Here is an 11,103-nt window from a genome sequence, read left to right on the forward strand (position 1 = left end):
ACTCCCTGCAAACTTGTATACCATCTAAGAATTTCCCGGAATTTCTGAGAGTGGAATTTTTTAGTTCTTTCACTCCCTGCAAAATTGTATACCATCTAAGAATTTCCCGGAATTTCTGAGAGTGGAAGTCAGGACTTCCTAATCATTTTAAAATAGTCATATATACATATATACATACATGGCAAAAAGGTATCCCAAAATTTAATTTCCCTGGAAAAAGGTATTTCAATAAAATGGAGTTTGGTAAGTTGGCCAAAAAGGTTACGGTAATTTCAGTTCAGAAACCAAAAAACTCACGCCAAAGTGGTAAAAAAACAAGGTGATGCTGACTCTTTTTTTCGACATTCGCGGTTTGTTGCATAATGAATTTGTTTCGGAGGGACAGGCGGACAATAATTTGGACGTATTGGGGCGTATGCATGAGGACATCCGTCGAAATGGGAGCAATTGTGGAAGAAAAATTCATGGATTTTACACGATGATTATGCACCATCGCATCGATTTACGACTGTGACTGAAGTTATAGGCAAAACCGCAATGAATACCATCGATCAACCACCGTGTTCACCAAATTTGGCACCGTGTGGGTTTCTTGTTCCCCAAACTGAAATTGCCGCTCCGTGGGACCCTGTTTCAGTCGTTTGAAGAGATGAGAAAAAAAATCGCTGAACTCGCTGAAGCCCATACCAAAAAGCGCTTATGAAAAGGTCTGGAAAAGTCGTCTGCATAAGTGTATTATTTTGAAGGCGACAGAATAAATATTTATGAATAATTAAATATTTTGCCTTTTATTTACATTTTCCGGGTCCGTTTTGTCTAAACCTGTTCAGGACGTGTTTTGTTTGTAGAGATGCCTTCTGGCTGTTCAGTTATCGCTACATTAATATCGAAATATTTTATGTGGTCTTCCAAGCGAAATTACAGGAATCGAAATAAGGGGTCTAGAATTTGTCTTAGATATCCCTTTATATATATGAACGGTTTTTTGGTTCAGGGTGGCGAGTTTTTTAATTAACAAAACTTTAATTAAAAATTAAACTTTCAATAGTTTTTGTCAAATCCTGAACTAAAAATTTGATTTGTAATCAAAAAATCGGAATTAAAATTGATAATGTGTAAATAAAAACATTTTTGTTTTTTAAATCAAAAGCTGCAACGAAAAGAGATCAATAGGAAATATGTATAAGTATATTTATAACTGAAAAGCTATAACTAAATATAATGATACTTTTATTCATTACATTTTGGAAAATTAAGGGTTGTCATATTAGTTAGGAGCCTCTCGACAGACAACGAAAATGTATCACATAATTTACAGAAAATTATTTGGAACAGAATCCCCATAAAGTAACAACTAATTAGCCCCACTACAGATTCAAAGTTGCTCCGCATGCGCAATTCACCACAAAACTTCAACGCTAACCGTCCGATGCTTGAATCATACAAAAGCCTGACAATTTCACGTAAAATGTTTAATAGTGCAGACGCTTTTTCAACAATACCCAAACAAGTGGTAACTGCAAAGGGTGATGTGTGGTGAATCAGTGGCCGCGGTGAAGTAGCGCTCGAAAACCGGGTCAAGTGAAATCTTATTTTTAACTGCCATGATTTCAATTCCTGCTTTTTTGCTCACTTTCATACACTTGACTATTTTTAAAAAGTGCAATTGTAGTATTTTTGTTCTTCGTAAATTTTGATTTTAATTTTAATATACACGATTTTGTTTTTAATATATTTTTTTGGTTTCATTCGAGTTCTTAATTATACGATGCACCGCAAATTGCATTGTTTTTCGAAAAGTTCCAAACAACGGCGGAAATTGAAGGCGTAGCGTTCCAGCAGTGCGGTTGTTGTTGGCCGCAAGGCAAGCAAAACGTGTATGCCAACACAAACTAAAGTTTTTTTGCGCCAACTTGCTTTAGTTAACTCTTCCTGTGCGCAATTGCAATTTTTAAGCTCTTTCTACATTTGATATACATATATACATATATAATGTTAAATATATAGACAGTGCGTGATAAATATACATAAGTGTGATGTGTTGGTGTTGGTGTGCCCACACCACAACGTTTTAAAAGGATATGCAAAGCCGCTCGGCTGACAATGATGCCTTGTTCATGTATGTATGTGTGTTTGTGTGGTTTGCGTATCAGTGCATGTTGCCGCGCGGGTGTATTAGAAGCAATTGTTTCATGCGGCCTCGTAAGTTTAGTAACCTCTTAAAATAATGACCGCACAACAGTGGAAAACATGGTTTTGTTGCTATTGTTGCGTATATAAAATTCTTACAGTTATTTAGAAAACAGTGTAGGTTGGTAGGAGTGACGGGCTGGCGGTCAATTAGCACTGCATGCATCCAATACGTTAAATAAGGAAGTATATTAAAATAAGGCCATTAGCAGCAGAGCAAATGTAGGCTTATAAAACAAATCTTAGTTATGAAGAAAGAGTTATATTTAAACAATTTTAAATTTTATATCGCACAATTATTATTATAAAATGAACAATAATTTTGATGGCTTTTTTCCACGAGTTTATTAAAATTATATCAACAGAAGGTAATTATTTCTGAACTTCAGTTTGGGTATTGCTGCACCCAATAAAACTTATATTATCTTATCCTTATTTTGATCGTAACCCAATAGTACTCAGTATAAAGGAAACAATGTATTAAAATGGGCGTTTTTTAGCCGCGTGGTCGTCCATTATACAACACTTTTTTTTCGGAATTGGTCTTTTTGACAGTTGTTGCTTGATTTATACTGAGTTTGGTTTGCCATTGTAGTTGTTTTGTCCAAATAAAATCTCAGCTAAGCATTGTTGCTGACTGAGTAGTCGTTTGCGTTTCACAGTCAATGCTTAATTTCTATAAAATCTGCATCCATAAAAATATGCTTGAAATATTTAAATTATAACAGACAATACATAAATTTGCGAAGAAAGTTCTATAAAAAATGAATGAAAACAACAAAAGAACACCTATTGGAACTGGTGGAAAAGTATAAAGCTGTCAACGAATGCAAGCGGACGGATTGGCTTTAATACTTTGAAGATTTGTTTAAAATTTTGGCATTTTTAATAATGTTTTTTATTGCATCAATCTGTGGACTTATGCGATACAAATATGGGGCACGGCAAGCAATTCAAATATTGAAAAAATACAGCGCGTTCAATCAAACACTTTCAGGTCAATTACAGAAGCTCCATGGTATGTTTCAAATCATACTATTCACAGAGATTTAAAAATATGCAAAAGTGAAAGATGAAATAAAAAAGTTTAGTGAAAGATACAAAATCAGGTTAGAGATCCATCCCAATCCTTTAGCAGTGGCATTTCTACAGGCAGACACTACAACAAGGTTAAAAAGAAAAGACATATTAAACTTGTAAACCAGCACGCATGCACGTAATGTAAATACATAACTTTAGCACAAACTAGTGTATGATTGTGGTGTCTTTTCATATTTACTACTGTGCCCAAAAAATAAGGTGACATTGTATTTATTTTGTAAGCTCTTTATTTATTCTTCCAAATCTATTTCATCCCCTTCAAAGTAATCCCCTCCCGATGCAATGCACTTATGCCAACGGATTTTCCAATCTTCGAAACACTGGTTGTAATCACTTTCCGTATGGCCTTCAGTTTCGTCTTCGCTGCGGCTTGAATCTCCTCTATCGTATAGAAACGGTGTCCCCGGAGCGGTCTTTTGAGCTTGGCGAACAGCCAGAAGACGCACGACGCCAGATCAGGTGAATACGGTGGTTGCGGAACGATATGGGTTGAGCTTTTGGCGAAATGATCAAGAATTGTCTTTCCACAATTCCGACCTTTTTAGGCGGATAGCGTTACGCAAACAACGCATAACATTCAAATAATATTCCTTGTTGACTGTTTGACCGGTTGGAAGGAATTCATAATGCACAACACCACGATAATCGAAGAAAACAGTCAACATGACCTTGATTTTTGAGCGACTTTGGCGCGATTTTTTTGGTCTCGGCTCTCTTTTGGCACGATATTCGCTCGATTGATCGGTTGTTTCGGGGTCGTAAGCATAGATCCAAGTCTCATCGCCAGTTATAATGCGTTTCATGAGACCCTGGTAGTGGGAAAGTGTCGTTTTACGCACTTCAACGAGACGCCGTTTTTCCAAAAAATTCAATGATTTCGGTACCAGTCGAGATTTGACGCGCTTGAGGCTCAACACAACTTCATCAGCAAGGTCTCTAATTGTTAATCGACGGTTTTCAACACTAAATCTTTGATTTGTTGAACGTGAGCTTCGTCGGTTGAGGTTGATGGTCGCCCTGGACGCTCTTCGTCTTCGACACGTTCACGGCCGGATTGGAACTCACTATACCACTTGTAAACATTTTTTTTTCAGACATAGCCTCATCACCAAAGGCTTTTTGCCGTAAACAAAATTTATTGCAAATTCTTTGCTCAACAAATTTCGACATCGCAAAAAACGAAAAACTCACTTTTAGGAGCTCACAAAACGACACGTATCTCAAACACTAATGAATAATATAATATATACATGAAATTTAACATAAATATGACTGACAGTACTACCAACCTAAAAAAAAAAAATAATTCTCCAAATCCTTCGACGCGCGCAGTTTAAATTCAAATGTCACCTTATTTTTTGGTCACAGAGTAAATCATTTATATCGCTCACAGTCTGAATGAGAAACCTGCAGACCATCTTCTGCCGTTGTCCTTGATGATTTGTTAGAAATTTCACTGTTGCTGTTTGCTCTGAGGAAGCTTATATAGGTACCTCGATATTAGGCTGCGTCACTTTTTGGTTAGCTAAATATGAATATGTGTATACTTATTACATATAAGGATCAATTTATAAATATAATTAAAACATACTTACACCTCTTAAGGAATGAATTTTATCGACGACAATGTCCAATTTTTCGAAGACTACTTTAGTTTTGGTGGCAAAAAGAAAAACTTTTTCAATTGCCTGAACTAAAAAAAATAAATGACACACTTAACTTGTGATGAACGAGCTGTTCAGTATGTTTGAAAATCATCTTCTCAAAGTGTTCGTTGCAATCACCACACTTGCAGCTGGATTTTTTATCTAAAAATTATGAGATATTTAATTTATTTCAACTGTGTGACATAATCTTCTCTTACCTTACCGGTGCTAAGAAAGTCCAGTCGCTTAGTTTTCCTGCCTGGGCTGTCCGACATATTTTCCTTTATTTATTGTATAAAAATCACTTGTTTCAAAATAAGAATAATATATATTTAATAGGGTGTGTTCTTTGAACTATTCATTTTATTCGCTTCCATTATGAAATTTCCTTGGAAATACCCTAAAAAAATTTCCCTGAAAATTTGAGCCCTTAATATTAACATTAAAGACTGGACCAAGGCATGTAAAAATTTTATTTTTAAATTTCTATAGCTCACTCTACAAAAGTGCCCATTGCGACAAAGTCGAAACTCACACCGGCGAGGTAGTACGGGGCTCTAAACCTGATTTTCCACGAAATTCGCATTTTTTGTATATATCTCGTAAATGAGCTGTAGAAAAATTGTACATGACAAACTTGTAGGAAATTTTATTTGCTACAAAAAAGTACCGAGGTCAAAATCGCTATCATTAATACTTCTCGAGATATGCGGCTTTTTATGTAAGGCGATATAGAATTTTCATAGATGGTATGTAATAAAAAATCAGAAATCATTGATAAGCAGGCCATAGCAAATAAAGGTAACTTCAGAGGTATACAAATGCAATAAATAAAAGCTTTCGGTTATCAGGTTAATTGCGTAAGGAAATTTCATGATGGGATTGCAAAAAAAAGAATAGGTCACAAAAAAAAACACCCTAATTTGTATATAATATTAATATATTTAATTCCAGTGACTTAATAAAAATGCGCTTGCCCACTTCTCTGGTCTTATCCGCAATGACGCCAAAAAATTTCGAAAACCTGCAAATACACCTGCGTTAGAGCTTTGCGAAAAAGCGAAGAACAAAATAAAACAAGAAAGAAAGAGCTAAGTTTGGGCGCAATTGAACATATTATACTCTTGCAGCTTGCAAGAATCAACGCCAGGGAAATACGTTATATGTAAAACGTCAAGCAGACGATCAGAATCTAAGCAATTATACATATATGTATATGTACATATTTTGCATATTTTTTGATCGAAAAATTCGGCATAAGATTTGTCAGAAAAATTAAAATCCTGGTAATAGTTATATGGGGGTAGGTCAAGTTTTCGCCCAATTGCACCCAAACTAGGCACAGAGATATACTGAGATTATGAGTAAAACATGTTTTGTAATTTTCATTGAGATAACGATATATCCAGCATAAAGTCAGATGAAAAGGAAAATATAAGGTATATGGGGGCTCAGGGAAGTATTGACCCCCTTCAACCAATTTTTAATATACAGAATTACTGAATTTCAATTGTTTATCTCACACACTGACCGATATTTTCGTTAAAAAGTCAACTATAGATACTGGGGTCTGCATAATCGGCACCTAATGGCTTGAACAGGGGTCGAATCGTTACATCCATAAACATATCACTCGTCACGTAAATAGCTGTATTTCGGACGTAACGCGTCTATCGTTCAACGATACATCTACAAAGAAAGTTTGTGAGTCTAAAATCTTGTTTTTTTTTTTTTTTTTATACCTACGAGGTATTCGAAAGTGCCAAAGGACTGCAACGATCTCTTAGCTATCTCCCCACTATTTTTACATCCCCATCACTTCCACTAGAGCTCAAATAAAAAGACAAATTCGGATCCATTTTGATATTTATTAAGCTTTTGTTACCATAGAATCAGTACAGTAAGTGCCCATCTAGTATGTAGCGGCATAGGCACTTACTGTATGGCCAATCGCTACCTCCAGTACTGCAAGGAAAGCTAAGTTCTTTGAAATAATATGGAATATTATTATTTCTGCTTGAAAACCTTATAAGAAAAAGAACACCCTATAAGCTTTAGCTTTAGTTAACTGTTGTGAACTAAAGAACTAAAGAATGATACACAAAAAAGGAGATACAATTCTTTAAAATAAATCTAAAATAGAGCCGCATGGCAGCTTAACAAATTCAAGATTACTGTTCGTTAAAAGGAGTCTCGAAAGATAGGTAACGAATGAAAGAATAAAATCGCTTACTTGCAAGTTGAACTTGTAAAATCGAAGGACAAAACTTGAATGGTACAGGAGCTTGGAATTAATGACGACGTATATAATTGAGAAACAAAAATGAGACGATGAGAAAGGCTCTCTTAAATATTAACAAATTTTCAGATTGAAGATTGCTAAATCGGAATTAAGCAATTTTTTTTTAAATAATTTAAAATAATATATGATTAAAAATATATAAATGTAAATGAGACGAATTCTTAAACGAAGTTGAAATTAAAGCAAGCTTTCCTTTTACAAGGGTAACCAAAATGGTATAACACGAAATGCTCAAGGCCGAAATAATTTGAAAATCAAAAATCCAATTTTTCATTTATTATTAAAAATGTGCTTTTCATTTTTTATTATTGAAAATTGTTTATTAAAACTAAAAGTTCGCAATATACTAATTCACGACAGAAGAGAAATAATTTCGAAAACTTAAGTCGCTACCAGCAATTATTGAGTAATAGCGAGAACATGTGTTGCCTTCACAGAGCGAAATGGCCACCTAAAATGCCCTGTAAAATAGAACAAAGTTTAGAAGATTTCCTTTCATTTTCTCTCCAATAAGATGCCCATCTTATTATTACTGGATATCTCCTTTTAATAAAAATGTGAAGATAAAACATTAAACTTAGGTGAACACCTTTTCAATATAATTTAGCAGATGACGGGTAGAATTTAGATGAAATCCTTTTCAGTTAAATGTAATAGATAACCTATAAAACTAAGGTGAAAACTTTTCAATATAATTAATAAGGTGACCCTTAGAATTAAGAGGAAACGCTTCTTAATAAAATCAAGTAGATAACCTGTAAAATTAAACAGAAACTCTCCTTAACATAAATAAGATGGGAGTCTTAATTATAATTGGAACATCATCTTAATTTTAACAAGCCGATGATCTTATCAATTTGATATTATTTTCTCCTAAATTGAAATTAATACTTTCTGAAAATAAATATAACACCAGTTTTTTTTTTAAACTGTTTTTTTTTATTTATTAATTCAGCATTAGCATAGCTATAGCTAGTTTAAATACTTACGTATATGTATTATAATTAAAATTGACTTTACATATTTCCTTGTAATTTTTATAACATAAATATTTGAAAAACTTATAATTCTTATAACATTAATAGAAAATTAAAGGTATTTTTACCAATATTTTTTAGCTCTTATAACTTTAAGACCATTATTTAAAACATAAAAATCTATTGGCGGACCATCTAAATAATTAAATTTGATAAGAGTGTAATTATGTTTTTCACTGCCAACCAAATATGATTGGAATCTCTCAGAAAATCTTAGACAACTATGACTTTTCACTACAATACTTATATTATTTTCGCTTATTAAGAAATCACATACTGTAATTGTGTAAGTGGCTCTTGTGAAACTAAAGATTGACCTAAATCATGATTTACCGAGGAAAAACTCACAGTTTTATGCTTTTCTAAGTGTTTTCGGAATCTATACACATTGTGAAATATTTGATTGCAAACATATTTTGCTATGGACTGAAGCCCATGATCTTCTCTTAAATGATTTATAAGTAAATATGAAGTTAAGTGGGGTTTGTGACATAAATAGCAAGCAAATTTGGACATTTTTAACAATTAAAAAGAAAAGAAAGAAAATAAAAAATTAGTTATCTAACTTGCTGAGTAAATTTGAAACTGAAGGAAAATCTTCAGACTTAAGCCCAAAAAAGTATTGTTCTAAAAATACCCAAACTTGCTTGCTATTATGGGAATACTCAATTTGGAATACATAACTTAACTTTATAATACAGTCGACGCATTTCATTAAAGTCGGGCACTTCCACTTAAGCCCGTCGCAAAATATAAAGAATTCTGATATACTTGTATAGTCCTCACCTACTGCAATGATGTGAGGCTGCAATTGCTGTTTTTTAATCGCGTATTGCTCAATTTTGGACGAAATCTTTGGTAATATATCATTTGGTGTAGTTGCTAGTGTTATAAACTCTGATTGAGCGTCACCAATCGTTGGTTTGTGGGTTTTACTGTGACGCTGTGGTTGAAGAACCGCGTGGAGCAGTAACAACACAATGCAATATTTAGAATCTGAAATTATAAATTAATTCAATATATTAATATTTTAATATTGTATAGTTTTCATGTTTTCTTACCATTTGATAAATCTTTGTAAAGGAGTTTCGAAAGTATTAACTCTCGGCTGGCTTGGTCTTTTACTTCCGCATTTAAGATAGGAAGGATTACTTTATAAAACTTGTCAAGTTTTAAGAACAGCTCGTTTCCAATATCTGGATGCATGGCATTAAAATCAATATCAACCTGTTATAATTGAATAAATGTTTATTTGAAAATAAATACTTTGTGCTTTTTTCTTACCAATTCGTAACCGTTAAAATCATTGTAGCGCGGCCAGTCTGCTAGCAAATCCGACAGAGATCCCTTACATTTATTTCTAAGCGTGCATGTATCTACCCAAAACTTTTTAACTTTTTCCCAAGGTGTGCAGTTATGTGCCAACCAACACTTTTTTTCCAAAACGTTGTCTGCAGTGCAAAAAGTTCAATTAAATATTGTTAAAACAACAAATTATTTTATAAAGTAGGGGTAAAAAGTATTGCATACCGTCAAAAACATCTTCATGAGCTTCCTGAGTAGCAGAATTGGCTTTGCTTTCCAGCTTTATGACATTAGCCCAACGCGAGAACAATTTACCACTCGGATTCTTTTTTCCCATTTTTCTTTCCCAAAAGTAAAATTCCTAATATATAAGAGTAACAAAAAATTTTTGTAAGTTTTTAGTAGTTGTAATCGTATACGTGCAATTACCTTCTTTTCTTTAGGAAATACCGCAACAATTTCATTCGCCCATTCCCTCATATCTGAGTATTGCATTTTGCGTCCTAAACCAATGTAGTTGTCAACGATGCAATGTGTTATATTTTTTTGGTTTCTACTGTCCAAGTAGCCGTGCCTTTCTTGATAACTTAAAGCAAGTTGTCCCTTTACTGACGTTTTTAAAAGCTCGCGTAGATTGAAATTCTTCGTTTGAGGCGAACAAGGTAGCATACTACATTCTCCCGATTTGACGGAAGCCAAATCACTGGATATTTTTTTCAGCCAATCTAAGACTTTGGTGTTTGCAGTTTGTGTCTCCTGGTCACAAATAAATGGAATACCCTTAAAAACAGAAATAAGTTATAATTCAGTGAGTTTGCGAGTGAATGACTGAGTGTGTAGTTCTTTAAATTTTACTATAAAAGTAAGTACTAACTGATTTTTTTCCTAGCCGAACTGAATTGATAATTTAAAAATAAAAGAATCATCTTACCTTTTTTGTTCGCCACTCCCTCAAACCGGCTTTAAATTTTATGCGTTCTCCGAAATATTTTGCGTCACATCTATCGAAAAAAGCGTCAACGTCGTCAATTTGTCTCTCCCAAGACATTAATAATTCCAAGAATTCCTCATGAATATCGCACATTTTGAATATAATATCCGTATAATAATTTTTGGAACACAACCAGCAAGCAATACAACACAAGAGCAACTGAAATGTGGCATGTGCCATTTACATGTTATATGCAACTTCACAAAAAAGTAACGGGATAAAAAGGCACGCACAACAAAGCAACGGGATAAAAAGAATATCACTGTCGCCAAGTAAAATTTTTCTAAATTGGCTGATGCAATATACAAACATTAATATGTATGTATGTATGTAAGCATTTTGAGACGTTAATAGCAAATTTTAAATTAATAAGAACTCTTTTAAAAATAAAAGGTTTTTCGTTTTAATCAATTTAATAAGGTTCTAGTAAAAATAAGTGGATGTCCTTATTGATTTGCTGTTTAATAGTTTTCTCATAAAAACAAGTAGATTTCTTCTTACAATTGAATTTTTTGACAAAATTACAAAAAC

At 33.5% G+C, this 11,103-nt stretch overlaps 1 protein-coding gene across 2 annotated transcripts; it reads right to left on the minus strand.

Annotated features, from left to right (window-relative positions):
• Positions 1-8,449: 8,449 nt before the first annotated feature.
• Positions 8,450-10,865, minus strand: LOC120772127. Of its 2 annotated transcripts, XM_040100542.1 has the most exons (6): positions 10,513-10,865; positions 10,011-10,361; positions 9,807-9,942; positions 9,561-9,727; positions 9,338-9,503; positions 8,450-9,272 (listed from the first exon to the last, which is right to left on the minus strand). In XM_040100542.1, the coding sequence occupies exons 1-6, from the start codon at positions 10,750-10,752 to the stop codon at positions 8,830-8,832; spliced, it is 1,503 nt and encodes a 500-aa protein (XP_039956476.1). In that variant the 5' UTR covers positions 10,753-10,865; the 3' UTR covers positions 8,450-8,829. The 2 variants fall into 2 exon arrangements, with proteins under 2 accessions (XP_039956476.1, XP_039956477.1); XM_040100543.1 differs by lacking the exon at positions 8,450-9,272 and having other exon boundaries at positions 9,374-9,472.
• Positions 10,866-11,103: the final 238 nt, after the last annotated feature.

Source organism: Bactrocera tryoni, chromosome 3 (genome assembly GCF_016617805.1).
Source record: "Bactrocera tryoni isolate S06 chromosome 3, CSIRO_BtryS06_freeze2, whole genome shotgun sequence".
NCBI classification, from domain to species: domain Eukaryota; kingdom Metazoa; phylum Arthropoda; class Insecta; order Diptera; family Tephritidae; genus Bactrocera; species Bactrocera tryoni.